Below are 24807 nucleotides of genomic sequence, written 5' to 3' on the forward strand. Positions count from 1 at the left end.
CCATTTCAATCACAAATCTAGTCGCCAACTCTATTAGAATAGCGATACAGTTACCTTTCACTAGAAACTTACTTCACAAACCAATAATAGCTAACACGTCGATAAATGGAACTAATTGAAAACAAAGGTTACACATTGCCGAACTTTGTTACATATCGCTAAACTAATAAATCGTCAGTTCATCAGTCCGAGTTCACTCCACGATACAGGGCTGCAGACACCAGCTCTGAAGAAGCTCTCTCTCTTCCCGCCACATCTTCTGTTGTGCCAGCTTCTCCTCGATTTCACGCTCCCTCGCGGCTGTGTCTACAGGTTTTGCGTCCCCGTATATATCTCTCCGTGAGTTCCCGTGTGACAAGGGCGGAGGGCTCTCAACAGGTATGGTACGTGCCGCCAACCGAAGCTTTGGCCTTGCCGCAAGACCCCTTCTGTGGGCGTCCCCATAACGCGAGCCCAAGTCACGCTCACCTCCCCCATAGGACCTGCCACGGCCATTGTAGCCACGAACACTCGACTTGAATCCTTGGTCCCCGCCGTAGCTCCGGTCCTGCTTGTCAAAGCCGCGACTTTTGCCACCATGGCGACCGGATACTGGCCCATTACCAGTGGAAACCTTCTCCCAGCCCCACGCGGTTCTGGGCTTCCGATTGAACTCCCGCGTTTCAGCTGTTGGAGTCACGGATGGCTCCTGCTTCCCGGACGCACACAGCTCTACCAGTTCAGCCAGATGGGGAACATCTCGTCCGACGATTGCAGGGCGCGGCAGGTTTGGGATCACTTTTGCATTTACCCTGTAGCTCCTATGCCCGACCCGGATCTCCACCCGAGCGCTGGGGTGCCTTCTTTCTTCCCCATGAATGCAAGTTATCCCGCCTTGGTTGTCAAGCCTGACTTTTCTGGCGTCTACCAGGCTCTCTCGGATCAGCGTATGTGTACTGCCGGTGTCTAACAGCAAGGGGACCGCCGTTCCATCCACTTGGCCCCTGACGATGAACGCAGCCGGTGGGGATCCGGTCTTCATCTCGCCAAAGAAGGAACTAGCCCCCGAGGGCTGGGCCTCCTGTTTCAACATGGGGCAGTCCCTTATAAAGTGGCTGGGGTCCCCGCAGTGGTAGCACGTGCCTGCCCCGCTCGTGGGCCCAGGCTGTGGGCGGCCACGGCCCTGCGCTGGCTTCGAATTCTTCTCCTCCTCCTCCTTTTTGCCAAGTTCCCTTCGATGAGCATTCAAGAAGTGCTTGGCCATCTCGGCCAGCTCCTCCAGCGATGCCGAGCCCCGCTCCCGGAGGTGCACCGCCAGGTCCCGCGGGCATGCGTCCATGAATTGCTCCTTCACAAACAGGTTCTTAAGACTCTCGTATGACTTTGTCGAGTCGGACAGCTCCAACCAACGCTCCAGGTAGTTCTCGAGCCGAACAATGAATTGCTGGGGGCTCTCCCCCGCCTCCGGCTTGTTGTTCCTGAACTTCTCACGAAACCCATCCTCTGTCAAGTTGTATCTCTCCATGAGGGCTTTCTTGACGGTTCGGTAAATCCGAGCTTCGTGACCAGGCAGCCTCGAGTATGCTTTGAGGGCCTCGCCTGACAACAGGGCACTTAAGTTTGGCGCCCATTGGTCCTCCGGCCACTTGTTTGATGCCGCGAACCTCTCAAACCTAAGGAGGTAAGCGTCCAAGTCATCTACCCCATCTTGGAAGGAGGGCAGCTTTGGGGCCTTCGCCCTAGCCTGCCCCACTGGCTCTGCTATAGGCCCGGCGGCAGCCAGCTCCCTTTCAATCCTCTTCATCTCTAACTGATGCCTCCTGTCTGCCTCCTTCTGTCTTTCTTCTGCCTCTCTTGCCCTCTCTCTCTCCTCGGCCTCTCTCTCCTTCTCTCTCTCTGCAGCTTCCAGCCTCCTTTTCTCAGCTTCTCTCTCCTTCTCTCTCTCCTCGGCCTCTCTCTCCTTCTCTCTCTCTGCAGCTTCCAGCCTCCTTTTCTCAGCTTCTCTCTCCTTCTCTCTCTCCTCGGCCTCTCTCTCCTTCTCTCTCTCTGCAGCTTCCAGCTTCCTCTTCTCAGCTTCCCTCTCCTTCTCTCTCTCCTCAGCTTCCAGCCTCATTTTCTGCACTTCCCTCTCCTTCGCTCTTTCTTCCCTCTCCAATGCTTGTTGCTCTTGCACAAACTGTCGGAGCTCACTCCCTGAGAGCCCCAACTTCTCCCCAGCCTCCATGAGCTGATCCATTTTATCCCTGGACTTCCTCAGTTTCTACTCTTCCTGAGTCAGCCTTGCCACAGTTTATTGACTTGGAACCGCCCGTCTGACCGCCGGCACTCTGGAATGTTCCTTCCCGGCTCCACAGAAAACTCAATCCAGATGTGTTCTTCTCTAAGCATGCACAGCCCAGACCAACAAATGCAAAGCTAGAAGAGTCCAACTGTTCTTCGGAATCCCTTCTCTTGTCTGACTGTTATCATGCAAACCTACGCACTTGCACTTGATCCTGACAGCTCGATCCTGATCACAAATTACTCACAGTTCCTCTCCCTCCTTCTGTCCTTCTTGAGTGAGTTCTCGCCTACTTTTTGCCGTCAGCGATGATCACCACTTCTGTACACCACGTGTCAGGGAACCGACTCAGTCCAAGACTCCAACGCGTAACTGGAGGGGAACTCCTTTTAATCTGCTTCCTAAACCTACGTACAACAATGACTAGAACTATGAGTGCATCTGAGATCACAACTGTCTTCCAGGGAGTCTCCGTCTCAACTAGCCCCTGACCTACTTACGACTCTATCTTTAGAAACCTATGGGCCGCCTCAAATCATTCTAGATGACCCCGTCACAACAGGGTACACCCAAATATTTTCTTAGGTTTATGTATGTAAAGATATCAAAGTATACTTAGTATACATGTACATCATATTCTTGACATCTAAGTTTTAGAAAGATAATAAAAATGTCTATTGTTTAAGAATTTGATAGCTTGTAACTAAGTTTTATTATTTGGTTATTACTTACATTTAAGTGGTGCACCCAAAATTTTTTTGGTGCACCCAATTTTTTTAGCTGGGTGCACCAGTGCACCTATTCCCAAATATGAATTTCGAGCCCTGTACTAGAAAAACTAGCAGGGTCAGCAGGACATTTTACATCAGCAGGACATAACCCTTAATTATACAGAGAAAGAAGACTGGTCTACAGTCCCCCAGGATACAGCAAGACAACAATGAAACATGCAGAGACTGGAGAAATCTCAGTCTGACACTGTCATCATGTCCTGTTTATAACTGGTGTAACCCACTTCCCAAAACATGTAATTAACTGAGAGTGCCCGTATGCCCCTTGTACAAATGTATATGGTATATGCATTACCAGTAGTTATTTCAATTTCCTGTAAATCAAAGGGAAGGATACTTCATCCCTGCAATTTGAGGCAACATTTCGTGTAATAGTGATCCTGAATAAGAGACTAAGCACAGACAGTCCTGAATTTAGTGTGAAGAGTTGCTGCACATATACACCTATCAACATTTCATACAACATACAATTATGGCCAAGTGGGTAGAGCGTTCGCCTTGCATTTGGTAGGCCGTGAGTTCGATCCCCGGCTGAGGCATACCATAGACTTTAAAATGGCACATGCTGGTTTTTCTGCTTAGCATATGGGAAAGAGTACTACCGGTGGACTAGCCCCTTGCTGTAGTGACTGCACAAATGTTGTGTGGCCCAGGGCTATTGAAGGGAGATGGGCACAGCCCTATCTGCATGAGGACTTTAACTAACTAACCTATAGTTCTCTCACATGGCTTTTCCACACTTCTCTCACATGGCATAACTAAGATCACAGAGCTATATCATTCATCAAGCTGAGATTAATGGTGTAATCATCAAATACAGGCCACATAACACCATCAGGACTTTGTGCCAAATATCATTAAAATTCCACCCCCCTATATCACTACTTCCAGTCTCATGACTGTGACATATGTAAGACATCAACACTTCAAATACTGGTATTACTTTACAGGCATGCAATAATATTTACATGTAGCTTAAGAGATTTCTTTGAATTTCAAAATCCATCGGGCACAAATTACTGACTTTCCTATACATGTACATGGAAAGTATTCTATGATTTAGGATTAGCACAGTTAGTGAAATTTTCATCTCTATCAAAAGACAAAGTTCTTGGGGATGCGATGTTATATGTTGGGTGTCTTGTTTTCAAAGCAAGACTTTGTTTCTTTTTTGTTCAAAGGAACATCTTGCAAAATATCATTATGATTTTTTAACTCCTGGTATCTCCGTGAAAAATAACCCAATATAAATGTAATGGAAAAATGCTAACCTAATTGAGACCAAGGTTAAAAACCCAAGACTTTACAAACATTTACCATGACACATATGTGATTTGACAGTTTAAACATGTGGTTATGCATTTTGTGCAATCATAGAATTGTTCCACTTATATTCCGCACAATTCTAAGAAGCCTCAAATTTACGAAAGCAATTTGTCCTTCAAATTAAGTCACTGGAACATCAGGTTCCTCGTTAGAATCTAATAATGCAGATTGTAAATATTCTAATCTCTTCAAAATAAGTTAATGTACGCCCACACGTTGCAGAGCTCCCTATAACACAGTTAGCACACAATTTCATTTCCCTGTAAAATTGATTATACCCGACCCAACTGCAACCACAGGGTCCCCATAGGACCTGAAGGGGAGGATTCTGATCTTGGCAAAGAATGGGAAATACTGAACAACATCAAGGGCAAACAACATAATCATGCCCAGGGATTAATTAAAGACATATCAATCAGAAATGAGGGGACCACTAGAAAGAAGAAGAAAAACAAATCAGAAGTACTGTAGGTTGTGTTAGTGAGTCAAAGAATTAAAAGTAAAGATGTCATCTTTAAGACTGGTAGAATGCAAAGTTTTAATCGATTTTTGCAATGAAGTTCAGATTTTTTGTAGTGAAATTTCTTTCCCCAAACAAATTTCCGTCCTGGGACGGAAGGACGGGTCCTGGAGACAGCCCTAGCTCAGGTTTAAGGGCTGAGTTGTCCAGTTCCCCTCCCCCCTACCAGACTTTTTTCCTGGCCACGTCAATAATAAAGGTTAGACATCCAGGTCATAAGATGTCACAGCTAGGATATAAAAACTCTCTCTAACAAGATTTCTCCAGTGTCCTTGAAAAGACACCGGATGGTTGTCTGAAACGTCTGACCGTTTCCAAAATCATATCCAGTTGCTTGAGTAACTGCTTTTTGGTGTATCCTTCTTGGCCGATTGCTTACTCCAACAGCTGTTATGACTAAATGCTCCGTTACACCCAATTTGAAACGTGATTTATCACGATAGAATCAAAGTCAGAAACAATGATATCCTTCAGTTAGCATGTCATCAATGAGGTCTTAGCAACAAAGCCCCACACCCACCCACTCCCCAAGAATACAGGGTTTAACAATTTGTCCTATCGGGTAAAATTCACTTGTCCTACCAGGCAAGTGTATTCATTCATCCATTCATTAAAAAAAACTTACTTTCCCGAAACTACTTTTCACTTGCGAAATTTAAAATTCTTTTATGTTTTTCCACTTCCAGCAATGGAATTCTTTTATCATTGCCTCTATTTTTCTGTGGAATAGGATGGAACAGGCTGGAGTAGGACACGCACTTGACTGATCAGCTTTGTACTTGCCTGGGACAATCAGGCTAGTGGACTTGTCCAACCCTGGAATTACTGTTACACCTTCTACAATCATGGAAGGGTGTTTGACCTACAGTCCTTTTTACTGGAGGAAACAGGTGGCAGCTAGCTTTTCATACATTTATCTATCACGATAGAATCAAGTCAGAAAAAATTATATCATTTAGTTAGCATGTCATAAATGAGGTCTTAGCAACAAAGCTCCCCTCACACACACATGTACACTAGGGCTGGGTATCGGTACAGTGTACCGGTACAAAACCGGTTTTTCTTATTGGACCGGTCCTGAAAAACCGGACCTGAAAAGAATAGGTGGACCGGATGTTGGACCGATTAGAAAATTAACAGACTTTTCATCAGGCATTCACACGTTTTGGCGCTTGCAGGTGGAAGATAATAACAAGAGTGAACTAGAGTACAGAGTTTATAGTCATTTCTACCAAGTTTTACTGTCAATCGTAAGGGTGCAGTTAGCGTTGTATGATTCTAAAACGCCAGTGTGAGTCAAATAGTCCACCAAACAGATTTGTTTGTAGTGAAATGGACCATTGCTTTTAGTCATACTGAATCAGGTTCAGGTTCAGGTCCGAACCTGGACCTAATCCTCTGGACCTGAACCGGACCTGGACCTGAATTTTCTGTACCGGTACCCACCCCTAATGTACACACACCAAGAATTTTACAGTTATACCCTAGAGTGTTTGACCTACAGTCCTTTTTACTGGAGGAAACAGGTGGTGGCTAACGCTTCCCTATCAAAGGCAACCATGTTGACAGTCCACCAATCACAATTCACTCCTGCCATTGCATGACACAGAAGGGAAGACGTAGGAGGTAGGGTTCATTCACCTAGTTGTGAACAAACCCTACAAACTTACCATTTTAAAAGTTAAAAGTTAAAATGGTAAGTTTGAACAGATTTGAGATGATGGTAACGCTATCCCAGTACATTGTATGTGGCTCACCATAAATTAACGTGTTAAACTTTGAGGCTTTGACTGTGGTGTAACATACTCTTTTTCTTTTTTTCCTTTACGTTGTAACATCAGTATGATTAATTACCATTATTTGTATGGGCCGCTTATAATCTGTAATGATGCTAAAATACAGGTTCCTCTTGTACTTGGTTAAAAAATAACTTAACGTTTTCTGACTGTCAGCAAACAATTTCAACCTCAACATCTGCTTGGCAAATATTCCTCCAATTTGCGCAATCAGTTCATTTTTACTCCTTGACCTGTTGTGCGGATATCCTTTAGGATAGTATGCCCAAGGTATGTACCTTTGAACTGCTAACAACAAAAAAAGAATAAAATGGAGTTGAATTTTCACCCCTAGTGACCCCTTTGGGTACATTTGATTGTGAAGTAGCCGTCCTGGGCCATTTTGACTCTACAAACTGTCCTTCAACTGACTTGTCTTTGAAGAAAACAATTGACATATTTTTTGTGTGAAAGGTATCAGCAAGAATACATGTACATGAAGGTACATGTCAAACTGATAGCATTGCAAATTGATAATCAAACATTCTATAGAAAAGGCACTGATCTAATATTAGTGAGTGAGTGAGTGAGTGAGTGGGTGTAGACCCCAACCCCTTTCTAGTTCCCTTTAGAGGCCTCTTGGTTTGCATAAAAACGTAGCCTGTATCGTTTACAGTGTAGTTGGCAGTGTGGTTAGCACAGTCAGGAAATGAATACTTAGTCATCTTCCTCAGGGCAAATGTATGGAATGTTTTCTGGACCTCCCATACGCAGTATTGCAGCAAGTCAATGGGCCCCACCCACATACTGTATGATACATGTATAATGTATTTCTACTTCGTATTACACATGATTAGTAGCATTTCTATAGCCCAAATTCATCAATGATTCTTGGAATTATCAAATATCTCACAGTTTATACGCAACCCATCCGATATCTGAGATAACATCGTATACAACAAGCAACATTTGCTATAGCCTACTTCAGTCTGTCAGCATGCCCTTTATTTCGAGTTTTCAGTTTTACACATCTGAGATCCTTTCAAATCAGGGGGTTCTTTTCAATCCAAGAGAACTGGAGAATTCACCATGAATGCAGCCAACGATGGAATGCTTTGATGAACACGCGTGCAAGGATTTTCTTCTCCTCTCTACTTATGGTACAAAGAAGCACCCCATCACTTTGTACCAAAGAGATGATGATGATGATCCTACAAATCTATACCATCATCTCTTTCATCTTTGTGAGTCAACGTTCTTGCATACATGTTACCATGTATAGTCTGCTGTATAGTTTAACTTCACTGACGTGTGATTTTGGCCTGCTATCATAGTGACATAAACTCTCCTGCCAATGATGGCACTATCCTTGGATTTATCTTTCCTCTAATTAAGGATACCGGTACAACAAATTTAAACCCTTTGTATTACCTTCTTGTATTCTATTGTAAAGACGTGCACCATCTCTTTGTCAATGATTTCCTACATTCTGTGTGCAAACATGTGTCATCTTGCCCTGTTACAATAACCTCAAATCCTCACATTGTGACACTGGCAACTGGTCACAAAGTAAACGGAAGAGATGTAATTCAAAATGCACAAAACCCCCCTTACAGGCCTTACCTAACCAGGGCTCGAAATACTTTTTTTTGCATACCTACACTGGTGCCAGTAACATTGAAAATCACCTGCACCAGACAAATTTTACCTGCACCAGACAAATTTTACCTGCACCACTCTGAATTTAGGTATGGATCATACTAAAATTGTTTAGCAACCATTTTTTTTTTCTTTTATACTATAGTATATAGGTGGTAAAAGCCAATGCAGCTAAGAACAATCCACATGCACCTACATCATAGGACATTTATGTATAAACCCAGTACATTGACCAGTGCAGGTTAGGTGCAGGTAGACACCAGAAATACCTGCACAGCTCCAATTTTACCTGCACTAACCTGCATATGCAGGTGGTATTTCGAGCCCTGGGAAGACATGTACTAGTAATTCTAATACAAAACCCCCCTTGCAGGCCTTACCTAACACTCCCTACTGTGATCAATGCTGGCAAAGCTGAAAATCTCTAAATCTCATTATAGTCCATCCGAAACTGGAGAGGGAATATTGAATCTTCTTCCAAGATAGGATTTCATCTGGGACAAATGAAATCTCCGAGTCGTAAATCAATCACTCATTATCTGGAGAAACTTTGCAAAGGCTGTCAACTGTGACTGAATAAAGAGACTCGCACATGCAGACATATCAGGCATTACATCCGTGAATAGTTTCACCAGGTTGGTATGTCACTGAATAAAGAGACTCTTTTTGCACAACCGCAACTTTATTTTCACTGACGTTTCAGTATCTGACTGTCACCTCCCTCCGGGTAATTGATAGACTGTCACCGAAACATTGGTGAAAATAATGTCGCAATTGTGCAAAAAGATCCAACCTGATGAAACTATTCACATCCACAAATTGACAAAACCAGATTTTCTTGACATACATCTACTTATTTTTAGCCCCCTCCCTATCACCTAACCTTATACCCAATGCAGATTTGTTCCAGTGGAATACCTTGGCTCCAAGCAGATGTAGTGTTTGGCTTAGTGTTTTAATTACCTTCGCCATAATGGCAGAAGGTTATGTTTTGGGCATTTGTGTGTCTGTGTGTCTGTGTGTTAACAGCATAACTCGAGAACCCTTGGATGGATCCTGATGATATTTGGTAGGTGGGTAGGGGTCAGGAGAACAAAGGTCAAGTTCGATAATGGGCCCCCTGGTAGCTTGCTAAGGTACTGCAGCAGAACTTCCATTTTTGATACCTCATTTTCTGTACATGCTGTGGTCGTGATTTTTGAGTGATAGATAGCCCTTGGGGTAGAGAGTAAGTGCTGTAAGTTTGGACCCCCTAGTCAAGCCATGTGTTTTTGAATTTGAGGCTCTACTTTTCTGGACTTAGACCTTACATCTGCTTGGAGATTAAAGGAAGGTCATGTTGGGGTCATTTGATTCTAAATGCGAATTTCACCAACCTCCAAGCAGATGTTGGGTTCGCCTTTGGGTCTTCCATACCAACATCTGCTTTGAGATATGATATTTGCCACTAGATGTGCAAAGGTTAGGTGTGACAGGTTGTCCAGTTTAACCCTCTCGACGCGAAAAGCCATTTTCGTGGCTTTCCCGTAGACCGCGAGAAGCCACGTACGGGGCTTCGTACGTCACGTTTTGGATTTTGAACTTCCTGCCCACCATCATGACGAATCCCACAACTAGAACGCTGGTAATTGTAGGAGAACCAATCAATCAGAAAACATACAGCATTTTGACTTCATTCAAACCTTATGTGAACGTAATCCAGACGCTAGATAATCATGAGTGCTTCAGGGGCCTCGTCGGCCGATAATGAAGATTTAGTGGAGGCTCCCACCAGCGGGGAAAGCGACGAACAACAAGGTAAACAACGGGTTTTTTTTGTGGAATATTTGCTGATGTCTCTTCATGCCAGGTTTGCGGTTTCGTACTGCTTATCTAGCTGCATTTTACAGGTTTGCGATAGCGAAACCTGAAGGTTTTACAGGCTTGCGATAGCAAACCTTTTTTTTTCAAATTTTTTTTTTTTTAGGGACCGTACGATATTTATCGGGGGGGAGGGCTGGTGCATTGGAAGTCGGATCAAAAAATTTTTTGATGGCCCTCCCCCCCATCTCAAAAAAATGTAACGTGACCCTCCCCCTCCACCTCAAAAAAATCAACATGCCCCCCCGACAGGCATAATCAAACGGGTAGAAAAACAACCGATAAAATAATCTTAATATAGACGTCAGGGCACAACGGCGCCAGTGTTCTCGCCAGGATTTTTTCACAGCGTCGGGGCAGGGGTCCGGGGGCATGCTCCCCCTGGGAAAATTTGGATTTTCAAACCCTCTAAAACAGAATTTTCTGCAATTTGAGAGGAAAATTATGCCCTTGAGATTGGATGCCGGTTGCCTTTTTTTTACTCCCGTTTTTCAGTAATCGTCGTCCGCCCTCCCCCAAATATATGTTATAACTATAAGCTCAGGGAATCAGCAGTCCGTTATCTGGCCCGGGTATTATTTGTCCAGTCATGTCTATATGAAAATTCTGGGTTTTTGATGCTTCCAAACAGGGCTCTAGCCAGTGAGTTCGTCAGCCCATGGAAAAATCCTGCCAATTTTTTTTCCGACATTGAATAAAGAATGCCTACCTCGTGCGATCAATGTTGCGCCCTCCCGCATCAAATGCTAGTAGTTTTTCCAGAGGACAAAATAACGGCGCCATCACACCTTGTGTTTTTTTTTCTATTTTGCCCGATGATTTTACTAAAATTTATCATTTATCGAATCGGTCGGGTTTTACAAGGCCGCGCCGTCATTTTCCACAAGCGTACGTTTGTTTCGTGCGACCTCAGGTAACCCCGTTTTCGGCGTGAAATCTTTGGCTCGCCGCTGGATTTCTTTTTACATAGAGACCAAGAACGTTATACATTATACGAAGGACGGTGATCTGCTGCGTCTTTGGCAGTGATCAGTGCCGGTGTAGCCTTGAAGGAGTAGCCAGAAAAGACGTCCCAACGTGCTGGGCGCTGCGATCGACAGTCTGTCTGGGGAGGGGGGCGTGCCGCGCCATGTGCACAGCCGACTCGATCGACGCTTGACAACAATATTGCGGCCCCTTTTCTGCCGCAAATTTTGCCCTTTTGAAACAAAAGAAATGTTGTAAATAAAAAATAAAGTGTATAGTTTTGGATTCTTCACATATTTACCGCGCACCACTTTTGTAACTTAAATATTTGGGGAAACTCAGCCGAGCCGAGTGCGTCTTTCCAGAAAAAAATAAGTCCGGAGACAGAATGACGTATGCCTGGCGGGAACGCTGATCAAGGGCAGCGCCACTTTGGGGGACCTAGGGGGGCGAAGCCCCCCGGAAGCTCTTGCATTTTAGGCTATTCAGAAGGCTTATTTTATCAGTTTTAGGGCCATGTCAAGATATCAAAACAAAAAATAGTATAAACAATTCTTTCAAAAAAATTAACATGGCCCTCCCCCCTATCTCAAAAAAAATTAACATGGCCCTCCCCCCACCTCAAAAAAAATTAACATGGCCCTCCCCCCCTAACGCACCAGCCCTCCCCCCCTGATAAATATCGTACAGTCCCTTAGATATTGTCAGAGCTTGTAGTTATACTTAGGTGAACATATAAATGAAAGTGGTTGGAAGTTGTACTATTTTTTAAATACTATTACTACAATTTTTCCTCAACAAAACAACAATTTCACATGATAATACAACACTACAATTGTTCAACAACAAAACATGTGATTATTATAAACTATATTTTGGTTTTCTCCCCAGCATCCAGCAGTGACAACATCGATGAAGATGATGAGCAGTGTGAAGATGTTTGATGCCCATCACATAATACCAGCATTGCTCTTGTATTATAATGTATTTCTGTGTAGTTTCAGGATAAGTAAAGTATGTTTTTGCCCCTGAATGGACTTTTTATTTTGTGAGACATGTTTTTGTTTTGTTTTGCATATTGTGTTTTTGTTTATTGTTATTACTATTACTACTATCAGATTGATGGTATGATGTTTATTTTGCTTTTATTGGAAAGGCCAGTCTGTGAGCTTTCCAGAAATATATAGTTTTCCTAGTCTACTCCTTACATAGCAGCTGTAATAATAATTAACAAAAAGTACTAATTGACACCTGTATAGACTGAAATTATATGTCATATATGGTATACAGGAAAAAATTTTATGACGTGCTGAGAGGGTTAATATATCCAGCTGCTGCCGAGCCTCATGCCTGCAAAGCTGGTGTGTTACACTAAAAAGTGAGTTATGGTATATATAGAGAATCACAGATACGAAAGCTAGGGTGTCATGCCAAAGGCTATAATAATATAACATAATATATCGGGTGCATTTGCAGACCAGTTATACCTGCAGCTATACAAGCTATACAGATACACTCATACAGATTCTGATATTTACAATGCTAACTCCTGCAGACACTCATATCAGATTCAGAGCCCTCTAGGAATGTAGCAATCTTTTCCTTAGCCCTTTTACGTGACCACTAAACTGTCCCGAGTCACCCATCATCATGCTACCAGCACGTGGGCGGAATGAATAAGTCCAACTCATGACCACAACCAAGTAACGGACATCTCTCACTCAACTATGCAGGAAGATATAACATCATCTGTTTACATGCTGTGCGCTTATAATCTATAATTAGATATACAAAATGTATGTGTTGACAGTGTGTATGGCAACGGCAATATACCAGCATGTTATGTCCTCTGTACACAGATAAACTGGGTGGTATATAGGCCGTTATAAACACAGACAGAAGACCAACAGTAAACAACAAAAGGCAGACAGTGTATTGTTGTCTGTGTGTGAAAATGGTAGGCACACATGTTAGCAGTTCAGAATGACCTTACCAGCCCATCCCCTAACATTTAAACCAGTCACCATCTGGACAATGATTACAGTCTTTAGTCGGTAGTTTAGACCTTCAGCTTGGGCCATTTTGTGCAGTCGTTCAACTGGCATTTAAAGAATCATTTTATTCCTCCCACCCAGTAAATGATATTTTGCCACCGATAATTTTATATTTTGAAACGGTACACGTATATGACAGACCATTCCACAATGCCCCCCACCACCCCCACCCCCATCCTCAAGCCACATCAATGTTATGATGTACAACAAAATGTTGAAAACTAACTTTGGATGTTCCAATTGACGTTCCTCTGTGATGGCAATTGAAAGTACATTTTGTATAAAGATTTCATATGATATCTTTGACAAGTTGAGAAGGGTCAAAAGAATAACCAAAAGGCAGCTTGTTAGTACACCCTAAACAGGGCTCGAAATACCACATGCATATGCAAGTTTGTGCATGTAAAATTGGTGTGGTGCAAGTAAGTTTGGACCAAACTTGCACCAGTGCAAGTTACTTTTATCCACTAATATCTGACTTTAAAAAAAGCTTACACACACCAAGAATATTGTCTGCCATTGAAAGGTAAAAGAAAACAACACTGAATAAAAAAATAGCCTAAATTTGTTATTTCTAAACTTGGTTAGACATCCAGGTAAACAAAATTTGAAGACAATTCCATCTCTATAATGCTAATAATTCCTATGGTGTTGTCTTAAGTTGATTTGCATATGAGTAAATACATTTTGCATACAATTTAGTGACTTTGATATGATCAACTGGATTTTCCAGTTATATGTGTTTGTATTGAGTTGTTCTAGCAATGGTTAGGAATAGTGATGGAAGTCACTCGAAGAGTCCAGAAGAAATCTATTGATCTTATCAAGTTGTAGACATTGAATTGTCTTAAATTAAGCCTAAATTCACATTTGTTGTACAATTTGAAATCCAAAATAAAATACGCTTTGGAAAACAAATATCCAAACATGAGGTCTTTATGTATCCCCATCTATTTGCAAATTTTCAGAAGAAGAATAAAGGGTTAACAGTTCACTATTTTGGGTTGTGCAAGTAAGTTTCTTTTGGTGCAAGTTACCTTTGGCTTAACTTGCACTGGTGCAAGTTGACTGAAAAGTGTATTTCGAGCCCTGCTAAATACTTAAAGGGAAATGGCATATAAAATCTTGGATACCTTTCTATCTAGCAAAAGTGGACCACAGATGAGTGAGATTTGCAAGCAGTTTGTTATAAAGAGTAAACTTCTGGCCACATAATATAACATGTATAAACATGTTTAAAACAGAAAGTCACACAGCTGAGTAAAGTAAAGGCACTCGTCGGTCTCGCAGGACCATGAGTAGTACTACATATAATTTCTACACAATGTACTTATTGTTTGTTTTTGCGTATACGTTTTGACCTTTTGTGTTCTGATGCAAGTCTCTGCTTTTCTTCCCCCCGTTTTAGTCCCTCCTTGACTCCCTGTTTCCAACCAGTTCTGTTTGCTGCAAGTGTCTCCCAACTGTCAATGTTCATGTCGAGGGCTTTCAAGTCCCGTTTGATAACATCCTTAAAGCGTAGGTGGGGACGACCACGGGTTCTTGTCCCAGTAGCCAGTTCACTGTACAATAAGTCCTTTGGGATCCTCCCATCTGGCATACGGCACACATGACCAAGCCAGCGAAGTCTTCGCTGCGTCAGCAGCGTGAACATACTAGGAATATTAGCACGTGTAAGTACATCTACATTGGTGACATAATCACTCCACTTGATATGAAGAATTCTACGCAAGCAACGCATGTGAAATGTGTTAAGTTTCCTTTCCTGACTTGTGTATAGGGACCATGTTTCGCTGCCATAAAGCAGAACACTGAGCACACACGCCCTATAAACAGCAATCTTTGTGTGTATTGTAAGTTTCTGATTTCCCCAGACTCTCTTTTGTAGTCTGGCAAAAGTAGTTGCTGCTCGTCCTATTTTACAATTTATTTCAGCTTCCAGGGAAAGGTTGTCTGTCACAGTGGACCCTAGGTAAGTAAACTTGGGAACCACTTCTAACTCATAATTGTTGATGGTGACTGCTGGGGGGTGGTCGACTCCCTGGCCCATCACTTGTGTTTTCTTTATACTTATGGTCAAGCTGAAGTCCTGACAGGCAGCAGAGAATTTGTCCAACAGTGTTTGTAGCTTGTTCACAGAGTGAGCTGCCAGTGCAGCATCATCTGCAAATAGAAGGCGCTCTCCTCAACAAACCTTCAAGTGAAAATGCTGAGCAGAGGTGGAGTTACCTCAGAGACACACTCCACCGTACAGCGTTAGGTGTCTTTGGAAGAAAGCAGGGAAAGACCCAAGATTGGTTTGAGGAGTACGCAAGTGAACTAAATGTGGTCATTGAAGAAAAGCGTACAGCACTTCTAGAGCATAAGCGCGCACCCAGTCAGCTAACCTTGCAGGCCCTGAGAACTGCCAGGAGCAAAGTCCAGCGCATGGCTCGACAGTGTGCAAACAAATTCTGGCTTGATCTTTGCAAAAGCATTCAGTCTTCAGCGGAAACAGGCAACATCCGCGGTATGTACGAGGGGATAAAGAAAGCCATTGGACCAACACAAAATCGCTCCGCACCTCTTAAGTCTCTGTCTGGTGAAACAATTACTGACAGAGGGAAGCAGATGGAACGGTGGCTAGAACATTATTCAGAGCTGTATGCAAGGGAAAATTCCATAAATGAGACAGCACTGGACAGCATCGAGACTCTGTCCGTTTTGTGGGAACTGGATGCAGTACCAACATTGGAGGAGATGAGCAAAGCCATCGACAGCCTGCGCTCAGGTAAAGCACCTGGTATGGACGGAATACCTCCTGAGGTCATCAAGAGTGCTAAAGGTGTACTGCTGCCTGAACTGCATGATATACTGTGTAAATGCTGGGAGGAGGGAGAGATACCACAGGACATGAAAGACTCAAACATTGTCACATTATACAAAAATAAAGGAGATAGAAGCGATTGTAATAATTATCGCGGAATTTCCTTACTCAGTATTGTGGGGAAAATCTTTGCACGGGTGGTCCTAGGTCGGCTGCAGCGACTTGCTGACAGAGTGTATCCGGAGTCCCAATGTGGCTTCAGGTCAGAGCGTTCCACCATTGATATGATATTCTCCCTACGACAGTTACAAGAAAAATGCAGAGAACAGAGACAACCTCTTTATATTGCTTTTATAGATCTAACAAAAGCTTTTGATCTCGTCAGCAGAGATGGCCTATTCAAAATACTTGTCAAGATCGGATGCCCTCCGAAACTTCTCAGGATGATCCAGTCCTTTCACACAGGTATGAAAGGAGTTGTCCAGTTTGATGGATCGTCCTCTGAAGCTTTCGACATTCGCAGTGGGGTAAAGCAGGGCTGCGTATTGGCCCCAACCCTGTTCGGAATTTTCTTTGCAGTAATGCTGAAACATGCTTTCGGCTCTTCAACTGAAGGAGTGTATCTCCACACCAGGTCAGATGGGAAACTTTTCAACTTGGCCAGACTTAAAGCCAAAACCAAAGTCCGTGAAGTACTTATCAGAGACCTTCTATTTGCACACAGCTGAGGCACTACTTTTAAGGGCACCAGCTGGTGGTACATAACAGAGACCTACCATCTGCATTTGAACTTGAACTAGTCTAAACAGATTCACACAGGATCAAATGCTTCAGACCTACCATTCAAGACAGGGGAACTAGCAATCATATGACTAGCAGGCGGACCGAGGTTTAAATAACTTATGACTCTACGATCAATAGGAGGTCAATTAAGTCTCACTCCAGATGTTTCCTATGAATGTAATATATCGTTATCGCTCGCTGATATCGCCTACCCTTCTTGTTTTTGCAGGAATCGCACTTTCAAATGTTTTGTGCAGCAAAAACGTGCTTAGACTGCAAAATAAAAATCAAAGTAGAGTGGACTCATTCCTCAAGATAGAGACAGTTACCAATAAAACTGATGGATATTATTATACCTTCTAATACTGATATTGTGTATATATGAACTATGATCAACAAAGAATAATATTCTCTAAACATACCTTTTTATTCTAATCATTACCGGTATCACAAAAGACAACAGAAAACAGATAATAATATTTGCATAATAAACAACCCTGATAGACATGTCCATGGTCTTACTACGGAGATTGTAGTGGTCTTTGAATATCAGATACATTCGTCGTCGTATCCATTCAATGTAAACTGAAATGTGCAGACATATCATTTGAGAAATAAATAATTCACTGTCGTCTATAAACTTTGTCACGATATGTCATTCTAGTAGATACGTGTAAATGATCTTCTTATTCCAACACTTGGTTTCAAGATTATAACGTATATGTATGATCTCAAATGTCACAGAAACTGGTTTATCAATTTCCGTGTTTGTCCACTTTCTGTAAGCTATCATGCCTTAATCAATTTTCCTGATAACATTTGGGAAAGACAATACACAGGTGTGCATTACACAATGTCATAATCCTTGTAATATACTAGTACCTGTTAAGTCTGTCAATGTGTAGCCACAAACGACACGCAGGGGATGGCTATTGAAGATAAAAATCAAGGGGGGATAAGTTTGGCCTAAGTGGGATGCCAGACCCCCTCCCCCCAAGGGAAATTTTGGCCCTAAAACCTTCCAGGTGGCCTGGGGAGGCCCTGGGAAACATTTTGGCATCCAGGCTAGGTTAATCATAGACTAGGGAGGGTTTCCTTAAAATTACCACCCACCCCCCCACCCCCCAGGCCAGAAAATCCCTTTAAACCTGAAAAATTTTCAGCCCCCCCCCCCCCCCCCCAATATCAAACTACAGCAGATACACATTGATGCTTTGAAGTTAAAGAGGGCACTTCCAAGACACTTCAACACTTACTTAGAACCCAAGTCTTAGGTTCCCCCCCCCCCCAATATCAAACTACAGCAGATACACATTGATGCTTTGAAGTTAAAGAGGGCACTTCCAAGACACTTCAACACTTACTTAGAACCCAAGTCTTAGGTCCCTATCTTTCTCCTACCCTTATCATGTGTGGTAAGAGCATGTTTGCTTTCTCTACTTGCTACTGTGTTGAAGGATGGGGGAACCTGATACCCAGTTGTTACTGACATGGCACTGCTACTATTATGTACTGTACTCTAAACATGACAAGCAACCCTGTACAGTGAGCGTTATGCCCATTGAATCTATGTAACTACCAGTACTCTGTTTATCTTGGTTTAATGCATGTTGGCTTTTGAGTACTTTGCTAACATACCGTACCCTCCCTAAATGCGGATTTCCCCTAACTCCTGTCTAAATAAGCAAACGGGAGAGACGCTCTGTAAGCAAGCGGCCTACTTCTAACCACACTACGATTTCCTAGTGACTAACAGTCTGTAAACAGTAAGTCCTTCATTCTATAACGGTTAACCAACACAAACCTACACAGGAGTTTGGAGGCTGGGTAAGGCCAGCAATTCTGTATTTTTACAACACCATTATATATCAAATTTCCAGGCAAGGAAATCAAACTTTCAAATCTGTATCATTATGATATTATGTATATAGGACTACAAGGCATGCAAGCTATTTCAGTATGCAGTTTCTCTGTTGCTGCTTACTTGGTTATGATACTGTAAACTTTCCATCTTAGAAAATCGTTCTTATCTATTTACTTATCATGATAGTAAATGTCAAGGAGGTTTTTGACCTTTCGAAGGTATTATTATTAGCATATTTACAAATCGCCTAAGGCCTTTTGTAATCCATTTATCAACAGTGGCAAACACTACTGAAATTTTAATCACAAAGACCAAGACATATATTTCCAGAAGCCAACAGAAATGAAAAAGACAGTCGGATACTTTGATGTCATTTTAGGATGCGCATTCGTTTTCCACAGAAGTGACCGAAGCGGGCCAAATTACAAAACTCAATAACTGTAATCCACTATAGATTGCAAAAGATTGACCAAATTACTGTAGATCTGCATAAATTGGTAGGAAAGTGGGCTGTGTGCAAGTGGCGATTATTGTTATAGGGGGTCATTTATAAGCTACAATTTACATAAGGCCACACCGATTTAATTTCTTGGTTCACGGATTCGCTCGCTCCAATTTTTTGGAAAAAAAAATAAAAATAAAAATTACCACTCAGCAAATTTTCACCATTAATGAAACCATTCACCAACTTTCTGGTGTAGCAAATTGGCCTTTATATTATAAGCTCCTTAAAATGTGGGTACAGGTGCTGTTACTGTACAAAAATAGTGTTTTTGTACTTTTTTCAAGCTGAAACCTTTTTTCTTTATGTTTTGGATTAGCCATTACCTTTGCCCCAACCATTTTACAATTTTTATTTTTATTTTTATTTCGCCCTCTCGCTCCATATTTTTTATGAAAAAATCCGTGAACCAAGAAATTAAATTGGTGTGGCCTAAATGGGGTAAGTGTCCTTTTTTTCCCTTTCTACAATTTTCACTATTAGAGTAGAATGTTTCCTTTTTGCTATGCATATAGTGAAGTCAGAATAGCCTCAGGTAAAATATTTCTATACTCCCTTGACCTATTTAATCAAAATCATTTAACCCTTGGTAACTCACTGCTATGCAAAATATTTCGTCTGGTGGTCTGTCTGGGGTTGATAACTTCGTAGAAGAGTTCATGAGACAAAACAGTTTTATATATTCATAATATTCTATAAATACTACAATGCCATGATTTTAATCATGATACACAAGCTAGTTTCCTTGCACAAAGCCATACAAACTTTTATAAGCCATTTACAATATCTAACGCCAATTTGACAAGGAAGTGAAATCAAAAAGTTGAGAAATGAACACTGACCCTTAACTTTCGACAAAACATTTGCGAATTACATTTCGCTGATTTAATAATAAATTTGCACCACTCAAAATATATTCTAGAGAAAACTTGGAACCACTCCAAAATAATTTGTAACCCCCAAAATGAGAACTGATATCATTTCTCTGGGTTAGCAAGCTATCTTTCTAAACCAGTGAATACCTCTTAAGCTCTTTACACCTTAAATATGTAAACAGTATATTAGAATTTCTTATTAACAACAACAACAGGAATATACTGTTTACATATTTGTTGTTATATTCCACTAAATATGACAACAAAAGTATTATAACGTTAATTTCCTAACAAAAGAACAACACAATTAAACCTACCTGTGATTCAAACCGGGCCGGGCCTGGAACAAAAAAATACAAACAAACGTAAGATTTAGAAAAAATGGGAGGCTATACTCAAGGAAATGCTTAATACGAGTATTATAAAGACTGCGAGGAAATATAAGATTTTTTATGTATCTATTATTCCGGCGCAATGCGTACCCGAGCTCTCAGTCCTGACCGCTCCCACCGACCCATCCTTCCGTAGCGCAACGCTCTCCCCGCCGGTAAACTGGAAGCACTCTTTCCTGCATCTCCTCCAGTCGTCCTGTAACGATTTGGCACACTGGTAACACATCGCCCAGGCTTGCTCCTCGTTAATCGGCGCTCCAAAAGCCCTGAGAATCTCCTCCAAACTGAATACATCCTTCTCGGAGCGACCGCCGTCGCCTGCTACCGGACTGGTCGCCATCTTGTTCGAATCTGACACGTCACGTGACCACCATCAAATTTAGCCGCCGGGCCGCTGTTGTTGTTTACAAACTCGTCAGCCAATCACGGCGCGGGATTTTGAAAGCTGAGTAAACATTGCGTCATGATGTCAGGGGCGCGCCCACATGGCGCGAAAAGGACGGAGTCCGAATAAGTGAAAGTGATTGCGTAATTTCTGAGTCATACTACAAGGAGGAGGCATGACCTGATGATGTTATTCCATAACAACAAAATAGTTTTCAATCATACAGAAAACGGATACAAATGTCATCGAAAGTAACATCCATTGGCATAATACCGGTCGGTTTACTGCAATTTCTCAAGCAATGCTAATTTGGCAAATGATCAACGCATCATTTTCTCCAGTTACATGTTGCTGTTACAGCTTACCTTTGCCACTTCTTCTGTGTAAATTATTTTGTCTCTCTGGTCCTGCTAAAAACATAATATCGTAATTGGAACACACCGCGGAATTGCACGGAGAACGGGCGCGTGGTTGGAAGGGGGTGCACTATACCGGTCGAACGAAACACGGCACAATTAACTGCCGCTATGTACCTTTATTCATCCTCTGTTGTTCCTTTCTTTCCTGTTAGTAGTTGCACAAAACAAAAATCTGCATGAGCATACAAAAAGTCATGAGAAAATGGGCGTATACTGACAAGAATTTTCATTTAATTTTGGTCCGTCACAACCGCTATGACGTAAAACTTTACTGCTGGCCGTAGCATTGAAAATGGCGGGAAAATGGCGGCGTACGTTCAATTTGACCCATTCAGCCGTAGATCCGGGCGATAATGCAACGGTTCCTCACACTTTTACACGAGTTGTAGGTCACCAAAAGAAATTCAAGATTGCTGTTGAATCATGCTCGTCTTGTGCCGTGAGCACATGTGATTATTATCTACAAATCTGGCGATGAACGTGACAGTGTGTTTGTCCCACGACGAGCTCGCCTGCCCCGAAAATGACCTGAAAACTTTTGGCCTTGTTGTCTTCGAATGAATTGTTATCGATGCTTTGTAAATTATGTATTGGACACCTAGATGTCTGAAGTGTGCATACCTCAGAAATAACTATTGTTGCTTGTGTAGATCTCTTTAAGTTCCACTATTTTTAATCGACCGGTATAAGGCTTATGACCGGTATTATGCCAATGCATGTTAGATTCCAAGTCAAAGAAGAAGCTATGAAAGAACAAAAATTATTTAATATACTATACTCCATGTGCCGTCCTGATGGGGTCACAGGTTGCATGAGTGCTGCAATGCGTGTATTCTGACAGCACAGCAAGAATCAAATATCCGAAAATAGTTTCATCAGGTTGGTAGAACATAGGATGAAGGAGAATTCTTTGTACACAACCAGTAAGCTATGTAAGTACCCACTGGTTGGGTACAAAGAATTCTCCTTCATCCTAAGAATACAAATACTTTGTCACAGGCACACGTGCGTAAGGCTAATTCACCTCTATTCGTTTCTAACCTATATTCGTTGGTTTTAGGTATTTAAGAATATCAAGGTGTCGGGCCGTGGTTTCAAAATGCAACGTTTTAGAAATAATGCAGTTCATCTGTTTGAAACCACCATTCGTCAACTTGAAATCCCTAAAAAAAAATTTTTTTAAACAACGTATTTAGGCTACCCCGTGGATAAAGGTGAACTTGCGTTATACTCTGGAAGCAGAGATTGGGCTCTGGTTTTGACGTCTCTTTAGGTGTTTTTGTTGGGCTTTCTTTTTTGTCAGGTTTTCTTCTCTTTTTTTTTTTTTTTTTGTCCTACAGACAAAAGAAAAAAAACAACCAGATCATGACAAAACGGCAAGCACACAAGAAACGCTTAAAACGGTGTCAACTGAAAACTACTCGGAGCCTAACATCTGCTTGGAGGGTAGATGCGATCACGTTTGAGTTTCTTCACCAGTGTTGCTATGTGTGTATTCTTACTCTCCAGGCAGAGATTCACTGGTCGGCGGACTTATAGATAGAAAGCCCGACAAAACCGCATATCAAAAAAAAAAAAATCTCAAAACCCAGCCGGAGCCGAAGCTCTGCTTGTAGAGAAGATGCGGTCAAATTGAAGTTACATCAGTGCTGCTATCTGGCGAGTGGCTGATGAACTGCAAGCAATGCAGGCATCACAAATAACGAATGACTGAAGACACACCGGGCTACAGCACAAGTCATGTTGAAGAGATACAAAAAGAAAGTGTCGTTGGATAAATTCAACTTCTCCTCGCTTTTCTGTTAAAGTGGAGATAAAAGAACAAATATGTTTTATGATCGATGGTATGTCTAGTTGCATTAAGAATATTAATTTTTCTACAGAACTTAGGTGTATGAAATAAAGAAATTGGTTTGTATAACCTTATACAGTTCATTTCTCTCTACGGTATACAATCTACACTCTACTACAAAATGTCATTCGTCCTCTATTCTATCTAAATTACAGTATACTAGTAATGTAGTCTGCATCTGTGTTATACTTTATCTGACCCTTACCTCCGTCATGACCTCAATGAAGCATTGCTTGTAGCTCTCATGTTACTGCAGTTAGCCCACGGCACGGGCAAGAATTTGCAATACACTTTTTAATATGAGATTGAATTTACATGTGTATATCGCATTTATTCATTGTTTATTTATTTTATTGATATCTTCAGACGCCTTTTTGACAAAATGATTTTTATCAGGGCCCAGGTACACATACAAAATGCATGATGATGATTATGTGTATATCGCATAAAACAGACACATTGTGAAAGGATGGCCAAATAAGGATATGAGAACCCCCTGCCTGCTCGCTCGGTGGTATCGCCCGTCATTCAGTAGCGAGCGTCGAGCGGGCACGCTTCTCTGTCTCCTACTACTACTAGTCCTAGCTGTACCAACGAAGTGTGTTTTTTCCCCACCCGACCCAGCCCTGTGTTGATGATTATATGTTTAATCAATCATTTTGAAAAAAGAGAATTAAAAATTGAACCGCGGACACTCTGGGCTCCTAGCTTGATTGTGTTTATTGCTGGCATGCAACAAACCCCCACAGGCTCGGTAACTTTATAACATGTCATTGTAGCCTTTATATAGCGTTTATGTTAAGCATGAAGCATCAAACTCCGCGGACAACAGAAACAAAAAGTTGCCGGAGGTATGTGTTCTCGGAACTCGAGTCCTTGTTGCGACTCCGCGGAGCTCATCAGGGTAGAGCCCTCCGTATTTCTCTCGCCACGCGTCCTGCCGCAGTCGAACCGCAGGTCACCGTAGAACGCGTTATTCTCTGAAATACGGCTTACGCCGGGTCACTGACTGATCCCGCTGCATGGGTGTAAACTACAGCTTATTTTGCAACAAAGACACCTTAGATATACATAATGTTTATACTTTTTCGTATCTACAGGATTTTCCCAGCACAGCCATGTGGATATTTATTGCATTGCAAAAGATCAGCCAACGTTGTGGCCCCTCGAAAAAAAAGCAATTTTCGGTCTGTGTATTTGTGATTATCTTTTCTCCAGTTGGCCGGGACACAATCAGTTTTGTCCACAGTCGGACAGTCCAGTTCCTAACCTTTACATTGATACCAAACTTGAAGGGTAAATTTTAGGAGAAACGGTTTTGCCTCCCAAAAAACTACAGCCATGTCAAATTCCCTGGCGTCTTTCTTCGAATGAGAAACCACACACACTGATCTTTCACTATGCTTTACAAAACTCAGACATGATGTTTTGACATCATTACGCTTGCACATGAATCCTACTTATTCTGGCTTCTGGATAATGTTAGTTTTATTTTGGTGGGTTTCCCGAAATCTTTTTTGAAACGGTTTTGCCCCCAAATTAACTGCGAACATGCGCAAATCACAGTGATGAAGTTTCAGTCTGGTTGTAGCTACCCAAGCACACTACCCTGCGGACGGAGGGTTCGCTTAAAAGGCTGGGCTGTCTACCAGGCCAGGCTATCTGGCCTGTCTACCTGGCCTGGCTATCACGTCAGGCTACTAAGATCCCCCCATTCA

The 24807-nt window shown here is 42.1% G+C and overlaps 2 protein-coding genes across 2 annotated transcripts in view; both read right to left on the bottom strand.

Moving 5' to 3' along the window:
* LOC118417456 (protein spire homolog 1-like) overlaps window positions 1–20998 on the bottom strand; it is an 80726-nt gene extending 59728 nt beyond the window's left edge. Inside the window, exons 1-2 of the mRNA XM_035823021.1 lie at window positions 20524–20998; window positions 20359–20381 (exon numbers count right to left, since the gene is read on the bottom strand). Coding sequence (XP_035678914.1) covers window positions 20359–20381; window positions 20524–20773 — 273 coding nt within the window. The 5' untranslated portion in view covers window positions 20774–20998. The remainder of the gene's footprint in view (window positions 1–20358; window positions 20382–20523) is intronic.
* Window positions 64–2822, bottom strand: LOC118417430. Its single transcript, XM_035822991.1, has one exon. It carries the CDS (start codon window positions 2213–2215, stop codon window positions 194–196), a length of 2022 nt encoding a protein of 673 aa, XP_035678884.1. The 5' UTR covers window positions 2216–2822; the 3' UTR covers window positions 64–193.
* Window positions 20999–24807: the final 3809 nt, after the last annotated feature.

Source organism: Branchiostoma floridae, chromosome 6 (assembly GCF_000003815.2).
Source record: "Branchiostoma floridae strain S238N-H82 chromosome 6, Bfl_VNyyK, whole genome shotgun sequence".
NCBI lineage: Eukaryota > Metazoa > Chordata > Leptocardii > Amphioxiformes > Branchiostomatidae > Branchiostoma > Branchiostoma floridae.